The sequence below is a fragment of the Neurospora tetraspora genome (assembly GCF_033439725.1).
Source record: "Neurospora tetraspora strain CBS 560.94 chromosome Unknown B0H65scaffold_8, whole genome shotgun sequence".
Lineage (NCBI taxonomy): Eukaryota > Fungi > Ascomycota > Sordariomycetes > Sordariales > Sordariaceae > Neurospora > Neurospora tetraspora.
The window spans coordinates 535,591-563,483 of NW_026944390.1; the positions used below are offsets into that span (position 1 = coordinate 535,591).

General features: G+C 47.6%; 4 protein-coding genes and 2 non-coding genes across 6 annotated transcripts; 1 reads left to right on the forward strand and 5 right to left on the reverse strand.

Moving 5' to 3' along the window:
• Window positions 1-83: 83 nt before the first annotated feature.
• Window positions 84-1,231, reverse strand: B0H65DRAFT_434878 (polymerase/histidinol phosphatase-like protein; the record flags this gene model as incomplete). Its single annotated transcript, XM_062825160.1, has 3 exons — window positions 84-317; window positions 424-978; window positions 1,070-1,231. 3 exons carry the CDS (start codon window positions 1,229-1,231, stop codon window positions 84-86), a joined length of 951 nt encoding a protein of 316 aa, XP_062677402.1.
• Window positions 1,232-1,692: 461 nt separating this feature from the next.
• Window positions 1,693-1,777, reverse strand: B0H65DRAFT_t450. Its single transcript has one exon. It is a non-coding gene; the product is annotated as a tRNA-Arg (tRNA).
• A 7,016-nt stretch (window positions 1,778-8,793) lies between these two features.
• B0H65DRAFT_435003 (P-loop containing nucleoside triphosphate hydrolase protein) lies at window positions 8,794-11,592 on the reverse strand (the record flags this gene model as incomplete). Its single annotated transcript, XM_062825171.1, has 8 exons — window positions 8,794-9,486; window positions 9,544-10,387; window positions 10,450-10,525; window positions 10,580-10,634; window positions 10,702-10,803; window positions 10,858-11,115; window positions 11,207-11,362; window positions 11,509-11,592. 8 exons carry the CDS (start codon window positions 11,590-11,592, stop codon window positions 8,794-8,796), a joined length of 2,268 nt encoding a protein of 755 aa, XP_062677403.1.
• Window positions 11,593-12,545: 953 nt separating this feature from the next.
• Window positions 12,546-15,695, reverse strand: B0H65DRAFT_591973 (P-loop containing nucleoside triphosphate hydrolase protein). The gene is made up of 8 exons (XM_062831115.1): window positions 15,578-15,695; window positions 15,262-15,407; window positions 14,890-15,150; window positions 14,731-14,829; window positions 14,603-14,663; window positions 14,470-14,542; window positions 13,523-14,393; window positions 12,546-13,467 (listed from the first exon to the last, which is right to left on the reverse strand). The coding sequence occupies exons 2-8, from the start codon at window positions 15,385-15,387 to the stop codon at window positions 12,787-12,789; spliced, it is 2,172 nt and encodes a 723-aa protein (XP_062677404.1). The 5' UTR covers window positions 15,388-15,407; window positions 15,578-15,695; the 3' UTR covers window positions 12,546-12,786.
• A 778-nt stretch (window positions 15,696-16,473) lies between these two features.
• Window positions 16,474-16,544, reverse strand: B0H65DRAFT_t449. Its single transcript has one exon. It is a non-coding gene; the product is annotated as a tRNA-Gly (tRNA).
• A 7,498-nt stretch (window positions 16,545-24,042) lies between these two features.
• B0H65DRAFT_308555 (fungal-specific transcription factor domain-containing protein) lies at window positions 24,043-27,659 on the forward strand. Its single transcript, XM_062823254.1, has 3 exons — window positions 24,043-24,601; window positions 24,656-26,991; window positions 27,059-27,659. Exons 1-3 carry the CDS (start codon window positions 24,253-24,255, stop codon window positions 27,200-27,202), a joined length of 2,829 nt encoding a protein of 942 aa, XP_062677405.1. The 5' UTR covers window positions 24,043-24,252; the 3' UTR covers window positions 27,203-27,659.
• The last annotated feature ends 234 nt before the right edge of the window (window positions 27,660-27,893 follow it).

Below are 27,893 nucleotides of genomic sequence, written 5' to 3' on the forward strand. Positions count from 1 at the left end.
CTGTTGGCTTAAGCGAAGTACTGTGGTAACCAACACTCTCTTTCTGCAACGCTCTATCCCTTCAAATAACCGAAAGCGTCCATCTACTGCTCCAACCGCAAGCTCTGGCGGAATTCGGCAATGGTCACAGCCTTGTCCCGCAACTCCGACTTAACATCCCCTGCCGTTCCGGGATGAGGAACCCTTTCCAGCGTCCAGAGCTCAGTAACGCCCAAACTCTCCAAGTAATCCAGGCCCCTTACGTAGTTCGTGGCAACCTGTGCAATCCCATGGCTATCATCCGAAAACGTAAACATGCCTCCCATCTTGATCCATTCCTGTAAAATCCGTCAGTTGCTGTCATCAAACCAAGGAAAGAGGGGAATGAAAAGAAAAAAAAAAAAAAAAAAGAAAAAAAAAAGGAGGAAGAAAAGTCAAACTCACCTCAGCAACCTCCTTCCCCGGATACGGCTCCCCCAACCCCTTCCTCAGCGCACTAGTATTAACCTCCAACCAAGCCCCCAACCCCCTACAGACCTCCAAATTCCTCCTCATCCTTTCCCAAACCCCCTCCCTCCCCCCCTTCACCCTCCGATCCGGCTCCTCCGAAAACAACCGGATCAAATCAAAATGTCCCACCACCTTCGGCCTCGTCGCGCTCAACATCTCAAACTGCTCATCATAATACCTCTCCCACAGCTTCTCCTCCGAACCCCCGCACGCGTCCTGCGCCTGCAGGAACATGGCTTTGTCAAAGTCGATCGGGATCCCCGCCGTGTGGTGGATGGACCCGATAAAGTAGTCGACGCATGGGGCGGAAGATAAGAGGGAGGTGATCAGGGGACCGTACTCGGCCCCGCGAATCCATTCACCTTCGAAGCCGATGAGGATGTGGATCTGCGAGGCATATTTGGCTTGGAGACGCTGGGCTTCGGCGAGGTAGGAAGCGTGGCGGGGGACGAGCTGGGCGAGGGATGTTTGGCCTTGGTCGGGGTCGAGCTGGAGGTTTGTGTGGTGGTTTTGTTAGTTATGGTGAGTTGGGTTGGAGTTGGGGGAGCGTTTGGGGTGTGGGTGTGCGGTGCGGCTGTACCTCTTCGGGGTAGAGGTCCGAGAGCTGGGTACGAGGCATGTGCTCCGTCAGACCGATGGTCTTGTAGCCGACGCTGATGGCGTGTTTGATCACTTCCTCGAGCTGGTCTTTGGCGTGTCCAGGGCAGAACTGCCCGGAGTGGGAGTGCATCGTGAACGCCATGGTTGAGAATGGGATCTGAGGTGAGGCGTGAACTGGGACGGATTGACTCGGTTTCGATGACAGGTCAAATCGGCGACCTGGAAGGATATTTGCGGGTTAATAGTGTGAAAGCAAATATCGCAGTTCGCTTGTGTGAGGGAAAGAGATTACGGAAAAGGTTTCACAAAAGGTTTGCGCGCGGTTGTAAGTTTTATGGTCGAGGTCAAGTTCTACATAGCAACACAGCATTGAGGAATTTCCGTTGCGAGATTCATAATTCGTGACTCAACAATACACAAAAAAACCCGGACTTGATCTTGTACGCATACATTTGCAACTCAATGGTGATAGAAAGTCGCGCTTCAAACTCAGAACTTCTAAAAAGAAAAAAAAAACAAGAAAAAAAAAAAAGAAAGAAAGAAAACTCCAAGTCCGCTCACGCAAAAACATAGTGAGGGGATGAAAAAAGAGCAAAAAATGGACGATCCGGATGGGACTCGAACCCACAACCTCAGTCTTATCCTCCCGAATTAGGAGGACCACACGATACCATTTCGCCACCGGACCACCGCTGATCGTTATAAGAAATACAAAGCTATTGAACTTATAAAGGTACAATGAGTTATCCACAACAGCTTCGGACACTCCATTTCCACCCTTGCGAAAGAAAAACAAGACAATGAAAAGTGATGCAACTATCATATAACAAGTTTTATCCAAATAATTATTAGTTACATGTTCAATATGGTAAATTGAGGTTGTATCGCAGACTACGGATACTACATCTACCATGTCTTCTCCTCATATGGCTCTAATTGTCATGGGGCTAGTGCCCGTGGCTGAAATGCCTGGCAATCTTGCCAGGCGAGTGCTCCACTCTCGCGGCAGGCAACATTGGCCTGTGCGTGCGCACGTCCCTTCTTTAGGACAGCCGGCCAGACTGCCCAGAGGGCGTCCCTTTCTCCCCTTCTCTCTTCGTAGAACCTTATCGATTCTTTTGGCCAGCATCAGTGTCAACTATGCTGTACCCCTTACACTAATGAGGACGGGGAGGGTTTCGGTAATGTTGACCTCGAATTAGCTGATGGAACCAGTGCTCCCAATGAGCTAAGCCGAGCCGAGCTCGAGAGTATGGCTCGACTCGGCTCGTCTCCACAGGGAGGCCAGCTCGGCTCGGCTCTGGCTCGGCTCGCTATGGGCTCGTCTAACTCGTCTTAGGTTATGTGTTTTTCCGGTTGATAATATAAATATTAATTATCGTCGTTTATATATAAATCTCTTCGTTTTACTACTAATTCTTTAATAGGGCAATACGCTCAATGGTAAAGTGCATTAGGCTATGTTTTGAGATGCTAATAACTAACCGAGTCTAATTAAAGATTCGCTCTACCTCCGAGGATATAGTTAATATCGTGAGGTAGTCGATGGCTATGTGGGCGATTTTGGAGAACTGCTAGCTATATGTCCTCTACTACTCTAAGGCATTATTAATTAAATACTTTACCCTGTAAGAGAAGGATACTTCGAAGTTGTTGGTATTATCCTTATCCCTAAATTCGTCAATGAAGTTGTTTTTAAACTAGTATTTACGACGACGAAATATTCTAGGAGAGAGTAGTTAAGTTAGAAGTATTATTATACGCCTACCTTGAACGGTTGGTTCGAAGTTGTAAGATTCTAAGAAGGTCTCTCTAAAATATTTAATAATTTTGTTTGTTTTTGCCTCCTTAAAGAACTTAGTAATTGATTTACTACGTTTATTAGGGTATAGTATGAGGGCTATCTAGTAAGTAGGTAATTCTTTTAATAGTTCGATATATTTCTCAAACTTTTAAACTGCTAAATCGAAACTATTGCGAATAAATAAGTTGCTATTAATACTAAAATTAATACGAGGAACCGCCTCTTAAAGTTAGTAACGATATATTAGTATAGGAGATTAGCCTTTGAATTTAGGTACGTCGATTTTACCGCCCTAATATTAAATAGAGAGGATATTTGCTTTGTATAGACGTTTGGATATACTACTAACTTTACTATTTCATTAAAAAGGATTGGGATTACCATTGTAGGAACGACGAAGAGGGATATTAGGACCGCTATTAAATAGCTAGATTTCTAATCGAATAGAATGGATAATTCGCTATATTTCGAGTTTATAGAGCAATTTTTAGAGGTCGGCGAAAATAGAGCTCAATATTGGCACCCTATCTCTATACCGCTTAATAATTTTTCTAAATAGTTTGAGGATAGCCTTTACTACTTTCAAGATTTCTTAATTATTAAAAATTAATTAGTCCCCTATTAAGTAGTATTATATAGTATACTAGTATATTATAGTAGGTTCCAATCTAATAGTACGTTTAATTATAACGTACTATAAGTTCTATTGTATTAAATTATTTTATAATATATTTAGGTTAGCATTTTTATTATTAAAATAAATATTTCCAAATTTTGTATTTATATAGGAGGTAATATAACCGGCCGTAATTTTGGTAAATCTTTTATATCGTTGAAGGGATTTGTGAATAAAAGAGACGATATTGTATAATTTATTAAATATTACGTGTTATCGCCACTATTTTATAAGGGTTTCCTCCTCTCTCTTTGGAAAATCGTTTTAATTAAAATTACGATCGATTAAATTAGTAAGAAGGCCTTCGAGGAACGCCTTCGCGATTAAATTAAAGATATAGTTAATGTAGCGGATATAGCGGTTATATATTTCCTCCTTTCTAATTCTATTATTTAGTAAATATTTTAGTGCTTTATTATTCGAATCCGCGTTGTCGTATTAGAAGAAACCGAGCTTGTTGCGTATGTTATAGTTATTGATAATTTGACCTATGATGGCATTTGTTAAACTTGATAATTAGTATGGGATTTTATATAGAAGCGACCGGATTTATTAATATTTTCACTGCTATAATGGCTAGTAATATACGATAATGCGATTAGGCGGGTTCGAAGGGTGGCTGTTACGTTAGTAAAGTGAGTAACGACTGCGAATATTATATAGCCGTTTAGTAAGGTTTAGAAGTCAAAAGAGAGATAAACTTTATATAGGGTTTTAGTAAGTTTATTCTTAATCTTTTACTCTTCCTTTTTAAATTTTTCTTCAACTTAGTTCGATATTGTCGTTCCGCTCTTTAGAAGGATTTGTTTAGTTAATGTAGAATTTAATATTCGAAGGAGGTTACGAAACTCTAGATTTTTGTGATGAGCTGGCGCCCAGAGATATGGTGCCCAGTTGCAGGCTAGGCTTGCAGGCCAGGCATGCTCTCTGGTTGGCTAGTGCCTTAGGCTACCTGTTCATTCCAGTATTTAGCTCTGTCTTTACAAACCTATATAAGTTTGTAGACCTTTTCCTCCTTATTAACAATCTTAAGCTCTATTCTACCCCTACTACTGTATACTACCTAGTAAACCCGTAACATATTATTGACCCTCTTTTCAATTCCTCCAAACCTTTTACTCGTCTACTAAAGAGCTCTTTTTCTCAACCGTTTATATGACCCTTCTTCTTTGTATTTACAAAGATTCTACACCGCTTCTTTTTTCTTTATAGCTATAGCTTCCATTCCTTAAGCCTAAACGGCCAACGAACGTCAATAGTAATTCGCTATAGCTATTTAAGCTCTTATTTCTAAATTTACCGCTATTAAACTTTTACAACCCTAAAACCCATCCTTCCCCATCTCGATAAATTCATAAGGACTACTAAAGAAATCGATACCTAGATTTATAGCGCCGAAGCTAAACTATATACCGACGGCCACGCTATTAGCAATCTGGAGGCCTAATTTTACTACTTCTACTCTAATCTTTCGCCCTTTATTAAAGTTAATTTACTCCCCTTTACAAAATAACCCTCTAACCGCTCGCCCAAAAGATTTTTGTAGAAAGTCTGCTTCGATTATAATAACCCCGCTATAAATAAATGCGTAGGTTTAGAGTTTATTGAATTTCTATAAGGCTCTAAAGAGATGATAACGAAATACTTCCTTCGATACGAGAACGTACTCTATAAAAATGGCGCTATAAAGTAGCTAAACGACGCTAAGATTACTATCTTCGAAGGCAATTTCAACGACGAATAGAAAGTACAACTGCGGAAAAAGACCGACATCCCTAGCCTCTTTATAGAATACTTAGACTTCCTCAAACGCTTTAATAAGAATAATTACCTTAGAGGAGGAAACTCTAGAAGTAATCCAATATAAATCAGCGCTATAAGAACAATAAGGGCTATAAAGCGTAGAGGTCCGTTTACGGGAACTATTACGCTTGAATAACGATAAAGGTAAAAGAAGAAGAACTGCTATACAAGCTATAACTCTTAAGTATATTAGGCAAAAGAATATCCTATAAATAGAAAGAATAAGGGTAAAACCGCCATATAGTTACAATCTACTTCGCTTGAACCGGATAGGAACCTGTCCGATAATAACGAAATTTATAATAATTACGAATAATAACTGCCTAAAGGAGTTAAAAATCAGCTTAGAAAAACTATATTTAAGAAAGGGTTGAGTAGTATATATAATATATTATTCGTTAGGGGGGCCGGCTAGCCTAGACCTGGCCTTATAAATTCCCTAGACCTAAATGATAACTTTTAAAATAATTAATGTAGAGTTATAATAAACTATAATATATAGTTATAGCTACTGCGAGGAGAAGTCGTCTAGTTATTACCCTATAGGTACAATTAATAAAAACCACGCCAATTATATATTAAGACTTTAATATTATTCCTAAGGATGGGTATTATATAAATTTCTAGAGGAGGGAGGTTATAGACTATCGACCGGATAGTATAGTTACTGGTAACGTTCCTGTTAGCAAAAATAGGATAAGGGTTTATATGGATAGATAGGAGGCTAGGTATATAATTTAATTTTACGTACGCGTATTAAATAAGTATTGTAGTCGATATAGTTCCTAAGGGTTTAATTCTTAAAACGGGTATACAATATACGTATAGAGTCTCTACGTTAGTTATAAAGAAGTCTAATTATCTATATTATTCTTATATATTTACTTAATCGTTTAAAATCACTTTACGGGTATTTAGTTGTCTAGAGAGCGCTCAACGAACGGCTGTAGTATAGAGAGGAGGCCGTTTATTAGATTCTGGGGATATTTCTTTGTGTATGATAATTTTTATTGTCGTCTTTGTGCGTGCAAGGAGAGGGAGTAAGGAGGTAATATAATGGGTTGGCGCCCAAAGATATAGTGCTCGGCTGCAGGCCAGGCTTGCAGGCCAGGCATGCTCTCTGGTTGGCTAGTGCCTCAGGCTACCTGTTTATTCTAGTATTTAGCTCTGTCTCTGCAGACCTATTCAGGCCTATAGACCTTTTCCTCCTTGTCAACAATCTTAAGCTCTGTTCCACTCCTACTACCGTGCACTACCTAGTAGACCCGTGACAATTTTATACAATTATAAATCTAGAATTCGATGTAATGACGAAATTTACGAGCGTTTCCTTTAGTGCGTTACTACTAGACTGCGAAACAACGTGAGATATACTGTAGTTGCGTAGATCCCTACTATATTGACCCCTGCTATATTGACCCTGGGTATTTATTAACACTGGTTTACTCTTATTGTTAGGATTTTTGAGTTTGTATACCCTCTTTAAATGCTTCGATATAGCGCTCATTGACTCCTTTACGTTATATATATTACTGTAATAATAGTAGATATAATACGTACTGTCCTTCTTTTACCCTCCAAGTCGCTGGAGGCAGGTACTATAGTTATTAATAAACGACTTTTCGCTAGCGTTATTATTAGAGCGGTTACTATATATCTACGTATATAATATGTATCGTTTTTTCTAGACTTCGATAAACAGCTATTTATTATATGGTCGATAGAGATATAGATTAGCTTTTTTCGATTTTAAATTTTCAACCCTCTTACGTAATGAGCGACGAGCGATGATACTAAACGTCGCGATAGGGCGACTTAGTATAATCTTTTAGGGTTCGGATAGCGGGGATAGCATAGGCGAATCGTTATTAACGAATATAAAATTAGGCTACCTTAAATTTATTAATATAGAGGCTTAGCTAGGCTAATTGGAATTTTGAGATATAGTAATAGGTAAGGTTTATTAGTATTAATAAAGTATATCGAAAAGTTAACGAATTAGCAATACTAGATTTAGTAGATTTAATAAGGGGAGAAATAAAGGGGGAAATAAGGGGGAAATAAGGGGTAGGCATACTTTAAAAAGAGACCTGAAAATACTACCTTTAACCCCCTATCTAGCGCCAGAATACTACCTTCAATACTATAGTTATAGGTCTCGATACGATATTTAGCTTACTATGACGCCTATTTACATGCTCAGACGTACGAAATCTTACGATATGCACAGGAATCCGGTCTCCTACACGCATTTTTACTGCCAAATGACCGGGCATATATGCCAGAAAAAAATCTTATATACAAATTGCACGAGCTATACGAGCTATGACGAGCCGAGCCTAACCTCCAGCTCGTTCAAAATACCCCCCGGCTCGGCTCGTCCCCAAAATATCTGGGCTCAGCTCGGCTCGCCAACGGCTCGGCTCATTGGGGGCACTGGATGGAACTGCATTCGTTTGTTTTTCTAGTCATAGATGGAAGGAGTTGCGCGTAATGTACATTCTTACAAATCCATTCATTGAATCCTTCAATTCCAAAAGATCTCTATGGCCGCCTCATACCCTTCAATCTCCCCATCAAGCCGCTGCCTCTTGCTCCTCGACGCGCTATCCTCGCCCGCAATCTGCTCCAGCTGGTTGTCGGTCAACTTGGCAATCAACTCCGCGCATAAGATTTTGAGTGAGCTTTGATCGCCGTCTAGAAGAAGGCGGCTGACCACCTGTTGGTAGATGGCGTTCCCGGCAATCTTGTAGTAGCTCTTCAAGATGTCGAAGATGTCCTTCACTTGATCCGCGTTTGTCTTGCCACGACCGTTGACTACGGTAGGGACCTTGATCCAACATTTTGAGTCACAGAACCCAAACCATGGCACATGTCTAATGTACTATGGATTCGAAATTTTAAAAAAGGGAAATACGGGGAGAAGAAGGAAAGAGTAAGGGATTGTCAAACATGAGCGGTCCATCAAGGTCCTCGGCCACTTGGCCTAGAAAGAGGTAGGCGGGGTCTGTGCGAAGACTCTCTTCGTTCCTTCCCTTCTTCTTCTCTCCAACTTCCCCTCATCTCAACGAAATCACAGGAAGAAATCATCGAGCTTCCGTTGCGCCTCCACAGTCTCGCAGAACATCCAAAGACTTACAACCCCGCGATTGAATTCCCAACATCTGGTTTCTCCCTTCGCAGTCCCGCGCGTCATCCCTCTACGATTGGATCCAATCACGGACAGCAGCTTGTTCCCAGCATAGAAATCTTTGGCTACACGACGGGAGTTCATGTCTAACTTCTGGACTTCATCCTGTATGCTAATGACTCCTAAGACAGAGATAGAGCGCTTTGCCGATTCGTCATCGTCGGTCACATTAGGCATCGGCCAGAAAGCAACGAGTCATTGTTGACACCGACCGACCACGAGTCACCGTCATCAACTCCGCAATACTTCCAAAGCCTTTTTCAGGCCTTCCAGCTCCGTTTCCAGCCTTTGCCTCGCTGTTATAGTAACAGCATCCTCACCGGCAATGCTGTTCAGTCGATGATCGCTTAGCTTGGCCACCCAGTCCGCCGTGAACACCTTGACAGGGCTTTGATCACCATCGAGGAGGAAATGGTTGATCGCCTGCTGGCAAATGTTATCGACGAACCTCTTCCGGGCGACCTTATAGTAGCTCTCGAGTATGTCATGGATGTCTTCCCTGACCTGCTCGGCATTGGATTTGTTCTCTACTGCGCTCGTCATCAAAGACTGCACCTTGGAGAGGTCGACCTTGGTGTTCTGGCCATTCACCTCCAGTCCCGAAAGAATGGATTTTTGTCGGCCTAGCCTGGCTCGCTGCAGGTTATCGTTGAAATAGTGATTGTAGGTTACTGGGCGACCGTTAAGCTCCGTGCTAATGACAAATTTTGCGTGATCGCATGCTCGTTGGTAACCTGTAAGCAGATCATCTTGAAGACACATCCAAAGCTCTTCGCGCATTCGCTGATCCTCTATGATGGCCTCCAAAAGCGTATGTAGAAACCGGTGGATAACCAGGACAGCCGCCTTAACATGACGAGTTGCGGCTTCATCCCAGTTCCTCGCCTGGGCTTTGAATGCCATTGTCAAGACCGGTCCGCCAAACTGAGCCTGTATCAGTCTTTTGTTTGTTGAATGAGTACTAAATGAAGATAAACTTACCGATCCCAGTTCTGGTCCACGGCTTGCCGAGTAACATTCTCCGATGAAAGCCATGATATCAATCTTGGGATTTTTGAAAGAGGCAATTCTCGGGTAACGATACTCCGACAGTTCCGGAAACGTTGATGCCCAGTCGAAAGCCTCGTTCATCAGCCCTATGTAGGCAGCGGTATCGTCCTTCTCTGGCGTCTTCCCTTTGAAGGTCCAGGTTTGACCTTTCTTCCATATTACGTTAGAGAATCCTTCGTTGAGCTCAACGATCTTGGTTATAAGCTTCAGTGGAGGCTTCTCTCCGAACAAGACATCCCTGCCGTATAGGCCCTCGAGAGCATCGTTTGCCAACCTCTCGAACCTCAGCGCCAACTTGATTAAATGCTCACGCTGAGCTGCTGGGGTGGATCTCGGCGGCCCAAGGGAGATGCTTCTCTTCTCACAGTCAGCCAGGCGTTTCATGATTTCCGCTTTTTGCTTTGGTAACTCGCGCTTGGCAAGCCCTGTAAGTAAGGTTTGTAGCTCTGTCCTCAAAGCATCAACTCCAACGCGCCCGGTATCCGCAATATCCTTCCATTTTGGGTCTTCGAAAAGGTCAGCTTCTTTCCTTTTGCACCGGGATATGTCCAGATTATCTTCGTCGGCACCGCGGTTTCGTACCACAAAGTAACCAAGCTTGAGTGTTGACCCCATCACCAAGTTGGAAAGTGACTGGAGGACGGCCTTTTCCTTTACCAAATCGGCCTTGGTAAGAACTCCAACGGTTCTCTCGCCTTTGGGGTCGGCTGCTTTAGCAAACTGAAGGATTCCTTCGGTTGCTGGATCCGAGAGACAGGACAATACAGCCAAGACACTGAAACGGTCATCTTGTTATTGGCAAATCATGAAAGGACTCGCAGGCTCTCGATAACTTACATAGTTCTTTCGTTCTTCATATGCCTTTTCACCATCGCCTCAACCATCGACTTATCTCTATCGGTAGCATAACCTACTGGAAGGAATTGTCAACTCGCAGCTTGAACGATAACAGACGAGTATAACCTACGCTGGTCTGTGACCTGGAAAAGTCCAGGCACATCGATTACTGTCAAGTGGGGATTCTGTTGATTCAAACATCAGCTAGTTCTTCTGACCGCTCTCCAATATGATTGCCGGCTGACCACTCACATCAGGGCTCGAAATCTCAATCTTGAGAATATCATCACTAAACATGGGGAGGCTGAGAATATCCTTGTTGATACCTGATCTAATCTCCATGGCCACGTTCGCCTAAATCATCCAGAGTTAGCCGTTGATCACCACCTGGAAGACGAATGTTCACACCTTCTCAATAACACCCGCCACATCCTCAGGGTGGAACTCAGTAAGTTCATGCCGAAAGGCTCTCAATGTGTCTCTCAGCTTTTGGTCCGAATTACTCCTAGGCGTAATTGAGATGACAGTCTTCTTGACCGGGTCGCGCCGCAGTGTGATTTGCGTTGCAAACCGTGTGCAGCAACCTTGGCCTCGCGGGAGCGAGAAGCCCGTCAGGCTCTCGAGGAGGGAGCTTTTGCCGGATGATTGCCCGCCTACAACAATGATCTAATCCAGACAGGTAAGTAAGTAAGAATGGACAAACTCCAAGCGCAGGTCATAGATATGTAAGTTATCCGAGTGGCATCCGTCTACCAACCTGAGATGTTTGGATGTTAATCCCCAGATCACGAAGTTTGTCCTGTTTCTCGAGATAGATGTGATTGCCGAGGCTGTCAAGGTTCGCGAAACTGTCTAGAGGTGGCAATTGGGTTTCGAGAGGAGTTGTCGTGTCTTGCATCGTGATGTAGGTGGCCTTTTCTCTCCAATTTTGTCAGCAGATAAATTTTGGATAGCGAGTGACTACCTCTATCCAAGCACGGGGTGAGTGGGAGAGTGATCAACAAGCACGAATTCGTGAAGCGGTGCTGGAATACACAAACATAAGAAAAAGAAACCTACCAACCGGCGTCTTTGTCGCTGAGAGTACTGCGAGGAGAAAAATGTGATCGGGATAGTAGGCAGAGAACGGATTAGCCGCAGCATTGCGATTGCGACTAAGATAGGGGAAGAGAGAACTTGGGAGAAAATCCCCTCGTTGTGGGATTATGAGTCTAGTCGGCTACTCAACGGAGGGAGGACAGAAGCTCTGATGAAGGAAGATGAAAGCGGCAATATCACCGCATAGGATAACTCATGGCTTTTATCTTACACAATGTTGAAGGATCCATAGAGCAGCCAACGACAGCAAAAAGACATACTCCAACAAGAGTCATCACTCACAGCGTTTTCACTCCCCTTTCACGTTTGATCCATCAAAGTACCCGTATGGCCAAACGAAGTTTGCCCATTGGATAGCTACGTACGCAAAAGAACATGATATATGTGCAAATATCCGACCTTTCAACACTTCTCCGCACGAGACCAAGATCCTTTTCCATATATGTACACTTACAAAACTCATATGGCAAATCAACGGAGGCTTCCATGTCACACTTAATTTCAGGAATGTGAGTACGAAACAGAAAGAGTTCGAATCCCAGAAGACTGTAGCGGAAGGCACATGCAGCAAACGGGAATGCGGACGGTCACGGAACCAACAAACGGGGGCTGCCACCGCCGTTCACGTTCAATGTTCATCGATCGCGTTCATCTGCGCCCAGGCTTCTACAATCGGGCTTCTTGATGTCTCGATGGAATCTCTATCTACCCCCTTGAGTAGTTTGACAATGCGGTGATGCGCGCGTAGTAGGCCTCGCGTTTAAATGGAACATGAAGCCGGTGGCCGTCTATCACGATGGCCGCGGCGCGTTGAACGGAAATGACTTGCGGTGACTGGCGCCACTACAAACGGAGAGTACGGTACCTAGTTAGTGAGTTCTTTCTGCGATGCCAGCAAATTCGATTCATGCGGCTCTTGGGTTCTTTTGTAGATTGAGAAGTCTTTTCTGTGTCTGGATTTTAGCTATTGCTTGTTACTGGTTTGTTTGTAATTGTCTGCCTGGGCTCATGGCTTTCCTTGCCCATCATCCCCAATTTTCTCCAAAGAACTAGAGAATCGAATACAAAAACAAGATCTAAGTAGAGACATTGCTGATACGTGACCAAACAAGATATCTATCCTTACAACTTTGTTGAGGTCATTTATCTCTGCAAACATGGCCCTTTCTCTCACCCCACCGAAAGTCCGTATACATGAACCCAGCCTGACAGGCCTTCTCTGTCCACGTCCTCGACTTTTCAATCCCGAAGCACCTTCAGCGCGTTCTCCAGAGGCTCGCACTCCGCATCAAGACTCAGCCTTGTCGCTCTCGTAATCGCATCCTCACCGGCAATCCTGTCCAGCTGCGAGTCGCTCAGGTTTGCAATGAACTCCGCCGTGAGGATCTTCACCGGGCCGTCGTCTGCTTCGAGCAGGAAATAGCTGACTGCTTGCCGACAGACGTTATCGAGAAATCTGTCGATGGCAATTGTGTAGTATGCCTGCAACAAATCATGGAGATCATCCTCCACTCCGCTGGAGCCAAAGGCAACCTTTACAGCGGCGTTGAATGCCGATTCAGGCTGGAGCCGGCGTTTTTCATTGTTGTAGGATTCGATCAAGGTTGTTCGAAAGTTCTCCCGGCCAATCTTCAAAATAGCGGCGTCCAGGTGCGGGTTGTATGTTTGAGACCGGCAGCCAAGTTCCATTTTGACCAGAAAATCCTTGTGGTCCCATGCCCGCTTGTACGCCTTAAGGATCTTTTCGCTGAGAAGGTCTTGGAGCTCTGTGCGAATCCATGAGTCTTCAAAGACGTCTTCCATCAATTGGCAGATGAAGCGATGCACATTAAAGATGGCCGCTTTCATAAGATAGTTGGCGTGGAGGGTCCAGTTCTCAGCTTGTTCTTGGAAGATCATGGTGAAGATTGATTCTCCAGGCTATAGAGAAGTTAGCCATCAACATTTTCTTTAGTCCGCTTGGTTTCAAACTCACAGTTGACTGTATTCCAACTCGCGGGAGCCCTGAAGTCACCGCTCTCAGGTAAGCTATGATACTATCCTCTTGTTTCGTCATGGCATCGACTTCTTCTCCCTTATAAGGGTGTAGGAACTCCCCAAGTTCTTCACAAGAAGCAGCCCATTCGCAAAGTTCCCTCAAACCTTGCATAAAGCCATGAACATTGCAATCGAATTGCCCATCATCATCCTTCTCATTTTTGAAGTAATATGTGTGCCCTCGTTTCCGCATCGCGTTGCAAAACTTGTAGTTGAGATCAGTGATGCTCGTAACAAGTTTGTACACAGCATTTGTAGTGAAGAGTCGATCAGCGCCATAATGGCCTTCCAGCGCGGCAGAAGCCAGCCGCTCAAATGTCGATACACGCTCCATCAGGTACTCGCGCTGGTTAGTAGGCGTATCTCTTGGTGGACCTAGCGCCAGACGCTCTTTCTTGCAGGCAGACAAACGCCTTAGGAGTTCAGTCCTTTGTCTTTGAAGACATTCGTTGGCAAGATTCTTAAGTGGCATTCGCAACGCACTTTTCAGGGCGTCAACACCGGTTCGTCCAAGCTTAGAGAAGCTGGCCCGTCGAGATTCAGCAAAAAGTGCCAGTTCCCTCGTCCTGCACTGGCCAGCGCTAAGCTCACCTTCGTCAGCGCCACGATTTCGGACCCAAAAGCAGCCTAATGCGTGTGTGTCCTCCCGAGCTGGAGCGAGAATGGTCTGGACTTTAGGTTCCCCCTTCACCATATCAGCATGTGTCAGGACGCATAGCGTCCTCACGCCTTTTGGGTCAGCGGCTTTGGCGAGTCGCAGAACATCTTCTTTGGCGCGGTCAGAAAAGGATGAAATAACTGCGAGAATGCTGTGATCGCAGTGATGATTAGCGGACTTTCACGGGCTAATAATACCAAAACAGTTTAGAGTAGGTTGTGACATACAGAGTTTGTTCGTTCGTCAGATGATTCCGTGCAATGCCGTCTACCAGGGACCTTTTCTTCTTCCCCGAATTGTCTTCAGGATAATGGTCAGTCGTAAGTTACCTCTACGCTCGTAAAAGGTTGTTGCTCATACCTGGACCAAGGGATTCGGCACCAAGTAGACCCGGTGTGTCGATAAATGCAAGATTAGGTTGCTGTGACCGTTCAGTTAGCATGGACCCTGGCATGACTCCTTCGTGGGAGTGTAAGAGAACACCATACGTCAGGCCCGGAGATCTCAATTTCCAAAATATCTTCGCACAGAGACACATCGTGTTCATGTTCCACGAAACCCGTTGGAAGGCCCATAAGAGCTGCTGCCTGTAATCGTGGTCAACGAGGAACTCGACACAATGGGTGATAGGAAGAGGGTTGATTTACCTCCTCGACTGTATCTGCGAGGGTCTTGGCATCAAGATTGTCAAGCACGTGGTGGAAGGATCTCAGCCTTTTGACTGTGTCTTCGTCCTGGGACCAGCCCTTCGGCGTGATGAATGTGACGATACTCTTGATGGGATCGCGGCGGAAGGTAAGTCGAGTGGCGAAGCGGGTGGTAGGCCCGCCGTCATAAGGTAAGGTGCATCCTGTCAGCCTCTCCAAAAGAGAGGTCTTGCCAGAAGACAGACCTCCAATAAGAACAATCTATCACGAAACCGTTAGTGTCTGGAAACTAGGTCGAGATGGTAGGCACGATACTCGAGTGCACGGCTTGCTCGCTGCCATCCACCTTTGTTCGCCTCAGTAGCTACGCACCTGTAGTGGCGGAGTTTCAATGCCCATATCCCGTAACACGTCTTGCTTTTGAAGATAAATGGGGTTTCCTAGGTCATCGACGGTGAGGAGAGCCTCGCTCAGTTCGGCGAAGGCCATGCTCCCCATTGTTGCTGGGTTTCGGTGTTCTGTATTGAACATTTAGTTAGCATATGACATGTATGGTGCCTTCCTGAAATGATTGATTTGGAGTCTTCCAGGTAATTCACAGGAGGATGGCGCCGCGGAAATACAGAGAAGGTCTGGTAGGGGCTAACAAGGGAAGGAAAGAGCAAGATCAACTGGATGATAGACGTACCTTCTGTGGTGGATGGTGTTCACTTCTACGAGATAACTGGAGCGAGAAATTCGTTGGATTTTGGGAAAGAAGTTTGAGTGGATGGACTGCTGTGAAAAGATGACAAGTGGAAGTTGCCATGCAAGAATGCCCAGTTTGCCCCGCCCTGCACTTTCCATTCTACACACATGCGTGGTCTGCATCATAAACTTGGAAGTGAAGGAGCCAGTTAGACGTAAATGTGATCACGAGCTCGGTCCGCCGAGTTGGACAGGCAAGTGTAATGGATATTCTATGACGAGTCCTCCGAAAACCGAGCCGCCAAACGCACTGCAGGCACTCAACAAATCCAGCGTCAATTTTGACTGTAAGGCCAACACACCAGATTTATTCAAGGCTTTTGAGGCTGTCTTAGGTATTATAAATACCCTTTTCGCCAGATATCGGTGGTGAAAAGTCCACAATATCTGATCAGATGTTGAAGTTGCTGGTGGGCGTTGTGCCGCAGCTGCCCTGTTGCGCATGCGTTAAGAGACGTTGCAGAACTTTGAGAAGGGAAGAACGATCGGGAGATTCTGGGAATGACTTCGCATTGAAGCAACGGAATGCCTCGGGTTTCAAGAACCCAGGAAGAGATCTCAAGTCAGAGGGCTTGCTACGCGTCGTTTGCTTCAGATGGTTGAACAAGCCTGATTTTCTTATGCTTTCCGTCAGTAACGAAGGCGCAATGTGCACCAATGCTGCGAGCAAGTCATGGTCCAGCTCATGCAAATCAAGACGACACATTAGGAAAAAATATTGGGGCAGCACTTGAGAGAATCAGCAAGGAACGTGAATTCAGAAGATAAAACAAAAAACAAGACGACGAGAATAAAAAACAGAAACTTTTTGAGCGAAAAAAAAAATTGAAAAAGAAATGCGCCAGCCGCGAATCGAACGCGGGGCCCATCGATGGCAACGATGGATTTTACCACTAAACCACTGGCGCTTTTAGTGATTTGATATAAAAACATGCCCGTCTCTCCACTTATGACAGGCATCCAAAACTGCTTATTGCAACAAGCCTGACACACTCCGGGCATCACCAGCGACACTCGAAAATTGCCAAACTTCTGGCCAGCAATCTCCCACGATGCGCAAATCATATCAAACAGCTTCCTCCCAAGACTCAATATCGATGTGTTTTGTTGACAAAACCGCAACTCTGGGGTGCCAAAATGGTGGAGAGACTCGATGGCTGCGTTGTGGTAATTACACTACATACCTGTACCTCCAAAGGTCTAACTCGAAACTTGAAGTACCTAGGTAATTGTTCGGCGTTAACGATGAATCAACCAGCTTGTATTCCAGGAAGTTCTTTCTTGTCAACTTCAAGTTTATGATTCGAAAGAAAAAAAAAATAGAGAACCGCGCGAATCCTCGCTCCCGATGCAAGGAGATTACCATAATAGCACGACAAAAAAACCCGTCTCTAGCTCCATGTGCAGGATACTTCACCAGGCAAGCTAACTTAAACGTAGGTAAACAACAATCCGCCAGTAGGATAGTCCCATGCACTCACAACTCCAACTCAGCGTATACGAGAATACCTATCCTCAAAGACATGGAACGCAAACTCAAAGATCAAATCTGAGAAGGCCACTAGGTAACCGATTCCCTTCACCAAGTTGCAAACTCGCATGTTGGATATCTTACCTACCTACAACCTTTCTTTTCCCCGCAAAGCAGAGCAGGAACAAAATCTCCAGGTACTTCTAGTCTACCTTACCCAAGAGCGGAATAACCTCCGAGCCCGAGCCCGAGCTACCTTACCCACATAGAGGAATTGATGCAAGCTCCAACAACAAGTTCCGGAAAAATGTCAAAATGCTCAACGGAGATGGCACAGTACAGTCCGTTAGCGGTTTGTGGGGGGACAGGGGGTCGTGATGGTAAGTGCCGGACTGGGGGAGGCGTTTAACTACCTAACACTGCACTATACTACAACTGTCACATCTCTAGAGGTATATGTAAGGTATATAGGAGCGGTGATGATCGACGGCGTCGATTTAACTGACTGTGTGATGTGGAGCGGTTTGTTTTGTGGAAGGACGGGAATTTTTGTGAAATACTCAAGTTGAGGTATGTGACGGAACGCAAGAATGAGAAACCGCAAAACAGCAATGGTTTGTCTCACTGTAAGTCTTCTTGCAATTGACTGTTTAGAATTGCACTTCCATGGATGATGAATAGCTGGCGGTTAGGTAGTTTGAAGCGATGGTTCTCTTCCTTGATAAAGCTCCATTGAAACATGCCCGAGAGAATCTGGTTCGCGGGTAAAGAAGCCCATCAACAAACCCCAGGAACGTCACCAAACCGTCAAGTAAAAGGTGGTGATCATCATGAACAGCGTGCGGCCCCATAGCGTCATGTTAATTAACCAGCAATTAACCACCGCTTATCTTGCCCGTTGTTACCTGCCATCTGATATGTTATATCGCTGTCGTCCTGCACCTATGGATGAAGAGAGTAAGAATCACACATCTGATGTTTGCTCTGTATGTGGTCTTTCTTTCTTCCTCCTGGTGTTTGCCGATCATCATATGTTTCTTTCCCCGGAGTTGTTGTAAAGCTTGGTACGCCCAGCTCTGAACTCCCACTGGTTATGTCGTGCTTCCTCCCTCCGCAACACCAAAGCGGCATAGAGGTATAGGTAAGTGAGATATCCGAGAAAGGAGAATGTAAGGAAGGTTATTGTACTGCAGTGCTTCCCATCCCGCCCGACCATTGCGATATTTGCCGGCACGTGGTTTTTGACATGCAGACTGGGACGCCTTCATTTTGCCGATTGGACGTCAATGCGGAAGGCTTTGTGGCTGCTAGGTTCAGGAACGTCTGGAAAACTCAACGGTTGATCATGTGAGTTGCTTCCCGTCCACTAGTAGCGGGGAACCTGACGTTGGAGATAGATGATAGCTGCCAGAGAGGCTCGATGTCGATGAGATAACTTGCCTTGTGCGGTCTCTGACCGGGTTTTCAAACCTCCACCAGGCTTAACTGCCTGACGCTTGCGCCGCAAGCTCCGAGCCACGGTGCGTATGTTCGTGCAGAACCATGCTCAGTCCATGCGAAAATGAAGACATACCTTAGTCAGATGGACACCGGCGACTCAGGAGGAGCCAGCGAACCCTTATGATCTGCAAAGTGTGCGGTCTTCAAAAGGTCTTCGGTACCGACGTCGTGTCCAGTCGGGCCAAGTGCGATACCCCGGATGTAAGCGGAGAGGAAAAAGCAAGGTGTTTGTCACCAAAGCCATGTGGTCTGACGATCCCATGATGTTGTCAAACCAATGCCGATATATCAGCCTGGGGTGCATCTGTGCGGGCCGCCTTACTTGATCTCGAAAAGGAAGGTCAATGGCTCTTGAATGCATCGGACCTGACGTCTCTGCCCGGCGCTTTGGAAACGAAAGCTGACGGGAGTTTTGGCAAGAGTGCTGACTGCTTCAGTATAGGCACTTCTGACTTCGTTGTGGTGGAAAAGCGGTCCTTTTTCCGGGGACAAATGGCGGGGTGCATAAGACAATATATCGCCGCCGGGGTTGATGCAGAAGGCTTCTCTATGTGATCTTGGATGTTGGAATTCTGGTTGTCAGGCTACTTATCCGTACCACAGGGATAGCCCGCTGTCAGCTTAGTTGTGAACACGGCCTGGACCAGACGGAAAGGCTAAGGAAGTCCCTATTGGGGTTGTCTCCCATCACGACAGCCCAGCTAGCAGTGAAATAGAGAATGCGAAGACTGTAATTCGGTAGTTACCCAGAAAGCTTGAAGCTACCATGACGCACTTTCAGCTGTGCGTGCTGAGGTGAGGACCCTGAAGGCGGAACAAGTTCGATCCGTTCGAGTCCGATTCCTTCGATCAACACGGTTAGTAAGTAAAACACATCAAGTTCGTTGTGTCATATTGTTTGCTTATAAGAGACGGTGCTGCCAGGAATTGTCTCCAATCCTTTGAGCTATAGGTATGCGGCAGGACTTGGTACCAACAGCAAGAAATGCCGAAGCTGGACCATAACCTCCGGATGATCAATGAATGTAGCATCGTGATGGACAAGAGAAAACAAAGTGAGACTGGAGAAACATGTCCGCGCGCTTGCGATTAGTTCATGCCCAACAAGGCGTTGATCGGAGTTCTGTGCTCGGGCTCATGGTTTCTCTTCAGCGTGAAGAGAGTCACTTACAAGGTCATACGCAGGCAGGGTGAGATGTTGCTTCCCAATACGGGCGATGGAGCTGTCAAAGGTCCGGAGAAGACGTTCTTGGACGTCCAAGGATCGGGGTTGCGGCAACACTTTAGCGATGTGGCGTTGAAGGAAGGTGCCTATTGGCTATCCAATACTGGGTATCAGGACGGTTAGCAAATCAGGATTGACGGTGTGACCGGCAAGACTCTCAAGGTCGTGGTTGTGATCTGGCTTGCATGTGGAGTATCGGTCCGCCGGCCGGTCGGTCAGGGATCGCGAAAAGCAGACCGTAGGGCTTCCGTGGAGTCCTTCCCCAGATTTGAGTTGAATGGGCGTGGAGAAGGGGGAGACAAAGGCGAGACGTCAAGTGAATCCACATATACTATGTATACTTTGCCTGAAGATAGGCTTCGCTAGATCTCGGTGCTAACGACGTTAGGGTCCTCTGGTGACGGGTCAAGACACCAGAAGAAGAAGGTTCAAGAGGCTCCAGTCTGCTGTGACAGATGGAGCTGCCGCGCTACTGTGGAGGTTGCATGTGCAAGGCGGATTGGCGGGTAGGGTAGCGTCCCATTGCCAGAGCTGTAGCCTTGTTGGTTGAAGAGGCACGGTTGACGGCAGTGTCAAAGAACGGTCCGCTCAAGTGAGTCCCGAGCTGTCATGGACGAGATTATGGAGGCCAGCTTCTTGTCCGAATGCCAGCAAAATGGATGGATGCCCCCAATGAGAGCCGTGTTCCTTACGGACCTCGAGTAAACAAGAGTGTGGTCAATCTAATTCTCAGGCACCTCTTGGGTTTAGACGCCACCAGCCAGATGCAATCTTACAACATGGGGATTCTGTGACGTTGTTGCGATGCGGAGGGCTTGGCGAATTGGGAAGTGATATGCAACGCCATTGTTTGAAGAAAGCATCCACAGGTGATGACGAGCGTTGGAGCACGCTGATCAGTCCTTGTTGTATGAGATACACACAGTTGGTGTAAAGATGTCCAGGCTTGGCGCTAGCGCTTTTTGATACACATCGTAAAGTGTACAGGTAGGCATGCCTGGCATGTTGAACGACTGCCGGACGGGAATGTGACGCTGTTGGTGACTTAATGGGCGTGTAGGTAAAAAGAGTAAAAAATTTATAAGGGTGTCTGATATTGACAGAATGGAACAACAGCAAAGGCGTTGTTCATGTTGGGGATCCTCGTCACCGACCCAGAAATTTGTGAGAGCAGAAATCTGGAGAGAGCTATAGTCGAAATTGAGAGGTGGTACCGTCCATCATCCATCCAGCCATAAACCAGAGGAAGCGGGCGATATTTGATGCAGGAGGATATTAAAGAACAGAGATGGGCTTCTGCTTTTGTCCAGCTCGCTTTTGTCCAGCTCGTCGCCATCGCATAAATGAGGGTGGTGTTGTGTTGTTCAGAACATGGAAGGACATGGCCTGTTCTGGGCCCCTAGAGTCTAGGCCCCCGAATGTGGAGGGAGACGAACGAGGAAAGGATGAACCAGGTGACTGAGGCCCGAGTTTAATTCAACTTGATATGCGCAATGCGCTCGCTTTGTAATGTCTTGGACAGGTAGCTGATGTTTTCGGCCGCTACCGAGTCGCGCACCATCGTCATCGCGAAGCAAGGCCGAACATGACCTGGACCTACAAAAATTTCCAGGTGGCTCCCGCCAAGTCGTCGTGAGTGGATACATGTGGATACCCCGCGATACTTGGCCGGATCGGCTTGGCAGGCCTTTTTCGGTCCAGCCTTTCTTCACCCACAGTTTGCCCCGAGCCTCCCCCAAAGTTCTCCTCGATTGCCCGCAGTTCCCCATCCCACAATTTCCGCGACCCCAGAAAACTCCAGAAAACCCGAAAAACGCGCCGTGGAGACATTCAGGTTCCATTACTCCACCTCACATCACGCTCTCAGACTCTCTTGACTCTCCAGCCGCCAGCGACCTGCGGACAACTTGTTAACATCGACATCTCTCAAGATCAGGTTCCCGCGAGTGCGGGTGTGCATCTCTCTGGCTGCCACCCTCCATCACAAAACAAGGACATTCTGACACTCTGACACTGTACCGCATTGCCGCAACCAATGCCTCCAGCGACTTGCTTACCTAGTCGGGAGCTGGGCGAGCTAGGCTCCTGGGTCAGTTCCCACCCATCCGGATCAAGTTTAATGGCCTGGCCGCTCTCGCGCTCAAGTCCGGGGTCAGAGAAGCTTCCACTTCCAACAAACCAACCACACAGCGGGCGCCCCAGCAGGTGGTGGATATCTCCAAAAGACACCACTGCCGGTCATGACAAAGGCTGTCCGAACGCCTCCATTCTTCCCCACTAAACCCACATGTTGCCCCGGAATGGCCCGGCACAAAAACATGGAGTAAGCGGGCTACAGGTACGGTACCTCGACACCTCCGCTTTTCCCCCTCCCCAGAGTCGGAATGCCCAGAGTCGGAATGCCCAGAGTCGGAATGGGCGATCGCAACGGCCAGAGTCTGCACCATAACAGCAGGCACATATACCTACAAGTACGGCGACCACGGACAGCACCTACACTACAAGACACGAGAACGATGTATGGCAAGGCCGGTGGATGAGGTGGTCGAGTCCATCTCTTTCTGTTCTCCAGACCATTCCGCGCTCGCAGCCAAACCCCCTACAACTTGGTGCCGAACCAGGAGGGGAGCACTGGGGAGGGGCCGGCAGAGGGGATGGGAGGAAAATACCAATCAGTAGGCCCTGTCGTCCCCAAATCCTGCCATCCCTCAGCGCCATGACATACGCAGTAGTGACCGGTCAGCCACCGAGTCCCCGATGTTTCAACCTACCTCTATCTGTCCAAAGTTGAGACGAATCCATCCTCGAGGTTCATCTGAAGTCTACGACATGCTGGACTCCAGGATGGCACAGTCCCCTACGTATTCAAATGATAGTGTCCACGAGATCAAAGAGACAGTGTCAGATATGTCAACAAGTGTTCCTTGGGACCATAACAAGCACCACCAGCACCCGGATTCCTCAACGCAATAGGTTGTATCCTGGCAGTTGAATCACCACTCGTTGCATTTTCCGCCTTGTTAGCGGCTTGGGTTGGACAATGGTTCGCTGTACATACACCGTTCTTTGTGCTTCTTCTGGGGGGCCACCACCCGTCACTACCACCATGATGCAGACACACAAGACTTCGTTCTCTTCTCCACACGCAACCAGTTCCTTAGGATCCCTGCCAGTAGGCCAACCCCGTTCGGGGAGTGCTCCGCTGTCTGGAGGGAAGGTGGTCCATATATCACCAAGTGAACCCTGAGGCAGCGGCTTCCACTTTCCCAGAACGAATTGCGCCAGAAATCCGCTGTCATATTTTTTCCCTCTCCCAGTCTCCCTCCTGCGCTTGACACATATTCGCCCTCCCCAGCCTTTGCTCACGTCTCCCCAGGCTTCTCCCGTCCCGCCGCCCTGTATATTGCCCTCGCAATATAAGCTCGTTACCTTCGTATATTGTCTCTGGCCCAGAAAGGAGGCGCGCTCGCCAATTGGATCAGGTCTGGTCAGTGGTCATCGACCTCGCCGTCAACCTCATGTTGTATATGCACGCCAAGCATACATAGACTCTTGCCCAAAGTGCAACCAAGAAGCAGGAACCGCTCCAAAGAAAAATTACCGACGTCTTCCCCTGTTCGAATCCGGTCTCCTTTAGCCCTTTTGGCATTATCTGCTCCCTCCGGCCCCTCTCCACCACTATACGGCACATAGTTGGAGGCTGAAGATACAGACAGTCACCCGGTCCGGACCTCAACCACGAGGAATGACAACTGCAAGACGGCGACCATCACGACCAAGTCTCACCCCTAACTGACGGGCTCGGGAGAGCGAGAACACCACTCCCCAGCCCAGGAATCTCCCGGCCGTCCTGTCTGTCTCGAACCACGTTCTGCGCCATGTACGTTCACACACCCTCTTCTTTCATCACGACCACGTTCTCAACGGGGGCCGTTTTGATCCCGTCTGCTTACCCCTGCTTCTGGTCAACTTCTCTTATACCCAAACCCCGCCATGTTGTACTGGCTCTGCTTCCTTCGTGCAGATGGACTGTACCGGCCTTTGTTCACACCCGCGTTGATCTCTCCCGCATCGTGATGCCCCTTCTGCTACCAACCCTACGCTCCTGTCCCGTCCCTGGGCTTCCCCACACTGAATTCTAGTCCCCCCTGTTAGACTACTGCTGACCAGTCCGGCTCCCGCCCGGCAGCTCATCAAGCTTTTGCGCCAAGGGTTAGGATATACATAGCGCGCACCTCCCCATCCTCGCCGACAACATTCTTGCTTGTTACCTCTGACTACGACTGGCACACTACGGAGCTTCAACCAACTGCCCGCTCTCGCTCGAAGCATCCGTCTTTGATCCAACGGCTCAAAGGCCTCACGCCGCCTGATACCCCCTATTTCCATACACATCATCAACGCTACACCTGCGGCCAAGATGTTGTCTAATCCACTTCACCGGTTCGCCCCTTACCATGCTATGCCATCTCCTACCCTGCTGTCTGGCGGACATGTCTCAGCCAGCCATCTTCATGCGGCTGGTCTCGACACCATGGGCCCTGGCTCTCACTATGCTCTTCAGCAACTTCAGCAGCACGTGAGTGTTCACAACCACCACCTAGCAAGGGCAGGCCCTCTACCAAAGCACCGACAACATCCCTATGGACCGGCAACGAGAGCAACAGGAGCGGCCGGACCCATTCGTAGACGGATAAGCAGAGCGTGTGACCAGTGTAATCAGCTGCGGACAAAATGCGATGGCCAGCATCCATGCGCCCATTGCATTGGTAAGTAGAGTGTGAGTCTTGAAATAAATCAACGCATAGCCTGACGGTATTTAGAATTCGGACTTGGCTGCGAGTACGTACGGGAGCGAAAGAAGCGTGGAAAGGCTTCAAGAAAGGATTTAGCGGCACAAGCAGCTGCCGCCGCCCAGCAGAACGGTCAAAAATCCCCGAGTCAAGCTGGCGAAAACGATCAATCCCCCGAGACCCGAGCCGAGAATACCACAACTGCCAAGCGAGCTTCTTCCTTGCCCATCGAACACCAATCAAATTCAAACGACAAAACCATGAGCGACATGACCGAAGATTCAATGAGGAGTCAAAGGACCGGAAGTATGGACAGTATTGATATGGGCGCACATCAGACACACATCGCGAGTCATCCGGGAGCCATGGACAGAGATCTGGAAAGCCCAGCTACTCTCGGTCTCAGCTATGGGAATGTCCACCAAGATTATCATCGTCAAGGGATGGGTGCTCATCTGATGAACGGCGCATCGCATCATACACCATACGGTTCGAATCAGGCTGCCATGTCCAACTATCCGGATCTACCATACGCCCTGCAAACTCAAAGTCCGACCGGCTATTCCGCAAACACATCAAGTGGTTTCCGCATTGGGACCAGCCCGTTGAGCGCTTATCCCATGGCTGGCGAGCCAACTTCGCCTGGTTGGTTGAACATAGCATCACCGCCACCCCAGTTCGCGCAACACGTTCCGCAGCCCACCTACAGCCATTCGCAATTGCGATACCCTGTGTTGGAGCCACTTCTACCGCACTTGGGTAACCTGATGCCGGTGTCGTTGGCATGCGACCTCATCGACCTATATTTTGCCAGTTCCTCTTCGGCTCAGATGCACCCCATGTCGCCTTATGTTCTGGGGTTTGTATTTCGAAAGCGATCCTTCTTGCACCCCACAAAACCTCGTCAATGTCAACCCGCGCTTCTAGCAAGCATGCTATGGGTTGCTGCCCAAACCAGCGACGCCCCCTTCTTGACGAGTGTTCCGTCGGCGCGCGGCAAGATCTGCCAAAAGCTCTTGGAGCTCACAGTAAGCCTTCTTAAGCCTCTAATTCACACCCCGTCCGAGGAGTTTTCACCTGTTTCGAGCCCGATTGTTGATGGAGTGGCGCTGGGTGGCCTCGGTGTGGCCCTTCCAGGATCGATCAGCATGGATGCCTTGACTGGTGAGACTGGCGCATTTGGCGCCGCAGGGAGCTTGGACGATGTGGTGACTTATATCCACCTTGCCACCGTGGTTTCTGCGAGCGAGTATAAAGGCGCCAGCTTGCGGTGGTGGAACGCCGCATGGTCACTAGCTCGTGAGCTCAAGCTCGGACGAGAATTGCCACAAAACTCACCCTCGATGCAGAATAGTGGGAACGAGGTTGACGGGGAAATGGGCAACATTCCCGGTATGATTACCGAGGAGGAACGAGAGGAGAGACGGCGGATTTGGTGGCTCGTCTATATCGTCGACCGTCACCTTGCGCTATGTTACAACCGGCCTCTGTTCCTCCTCGACATCGAGTGCGATGGTCTTTTGCAGCCCATGGATGATACCGACTACCAGAACGGAAACTTTCATGCTTACACTGATCCGAATGTCCTGGCGTCGGATCCTATTACTCCAGCTGTTCGGCATCGGGGGCCATCTTTTGTCTGCACCGGTCATGGCATTTTTGGCTACTTCCTGCCCTTGATGACCATCCTTGGCGAAATTGTGGACTTGCATCATGCTCGAAATCACCCTCGCTTTGGTGTTGGCTTCCGTTCATCCCGTGAATGGGATGATCAGACAGCTGAGATTACCCGCCATCTTGAAATTTATGAAGAGAGCATCAAGAGGTTTGAGCATCGCAATCTAAGCCTCAGTGCACACGCACAGGCTGCTGACGAGAAGGCTGCCGAGGCGGCCGGTGTTCCAACCGCCAATGATGTGCCCCATGACGCTGGCACACCGTCAGTTCAAAGTGTACACAGCGTACACACCAGTTCCAGCCGGATGACAGAAAGCGATATCCAGACTCGTATTGTCATGGCCTATGGGACACACGTTATGCATGTATTGCATATCCTCCTTACTGGGAAGTGGGATCCCATCAACCTCCTCGATGACAATGACCTCTGGATCAGCAGCCAGGGCTTCATTACTGCTACTGGGCATGCGGTGTCCGCTGCCGAAGCCATCAGCAACATTCTTGAATACGATCCCGGCCTGGAGTTTATGCCTTTCTTTTTCGGTATCTATCTCCTCCAAGGCTCGTTCCTCCTTCTGCTCATTGCAGACAAACTTCAACTCGAGGCATCGCCAAGTGTGGTCAAGGCTTGTGAGACTATTATTCGTGCGCACGAGGCCTGCGTGGTTACCCTGAACACAGAGTACCAGGTACGTTATTTTTTTTTCCCAATATCAAATCTCTTGTGGACGCTTTCCTAACTCTCTCTTCTTGCAGCGTAACTTCAGCAGGGTGATGCGCAGTGCCCTTGCACAGGTCCGCGGCCGCGTGCCAGAGGATCTTGGCGAACAACATCAGCGCCGCAGAGAACTGCTGTCCCTATACAGATGGACCGGCGACGGAACTGGCTTGGCCCTCTGATTCACTTTTCTTTTGTCACACCATCTGTAACAAATACTGTGCCATTTTGGCTTCTATACACGATCAGGCTCGGTAGAGCCTGGGATATCTGCTTTTACTTTCTTCTTTTCACTCACAGCGGTTTGGCTGGCGTTGGTGTTTTCGCAGTTATAACTGCCATGGTTTGTCTGGGCTTTTCGAATTTCGGAGTCTTGTGAGGAGAGAAAAACCAAAACCAAAAGCGTGGCAAAGGCGGTTACCCAGGTGGACGGACGGCGGACACTACTGGATGGAAATTGGTATCGGCTAGGGGGGGCTTCACGTTCGGGTCGGGTCGGTCGGTCACGCCTTATTGATGATGATTCATGGCGATTGTGTAGTAAACGGCAAAAGCTAAGCAATAGTCTGGTTGTTTAATTTAATGGGTGTATTTTAGTGCGCACAAGGGTTAAACAAAGATTAACTTGAACGCCTCCCATTTCCTTGTCCATCTTCTTCCACATCCACTGCATCGTGCTGCTCTTTCCCTAATAATTATAGCTTCAATACACCCCGTCCTTTTCCCCTCGCGATGGGCGTGGAAGTTTTTTCGTTTTTCGTTCACCCTCCAGCTTCTACCCCGTACCATTAGGTCACCAGCCATAACAATGCCGAACCAACAGGATATTGAGACCGGTCAAGAGGTGATAAACACCATAACATTCGCGGTAGT

Bases quoted from the DNA above. Each gene is read 5' to 3' on its own strand.
- B0H65DRAFT_308555 (XM_062823254.1), top strand. From the start codon at position 24,253: ATGTTGTCTAATCCACTTCACCGGTTCGCCCCTTACCATGCTATGCCA. The intron at 24,602-24,655 runs GTAAGTAGAGTG...GACGGTATTTAG, and splicing joins TCCATGCGCCCATTGCATTG to AATTCGGACTTGGCTGCGAG. The intron at 26,992-27,058 runs GTACGTTATTTT...CTCTTCTTGCAG, and splicing joins CCCTGAACACAGAGTACCAG to CGTAACTTCAGCAGGGTGAT.
- B0H65DRAFT_591973 (XM_062831115.1), bottom strand. From the start codon at position 15,387: ATGGGGAGCATGGCCTTCGCCGAACTGAGCGAGGCTCTCCTCACCGTC. The intron at 15,151-15,261 runs GTGCGTAGCTAC...GTTTCGTGATAG, and splicing joins TTGAAACTCCGCCACTACAG to ATTGTTCTTATTGGAGGTCT. The intron at 14,830-14,889 runs GTAAATCAACCC...CCACGATTACAG, and splicing joins TCGCAGATACAGTCGAGGAG to GCAGCAGCTCTTATGGGCCT.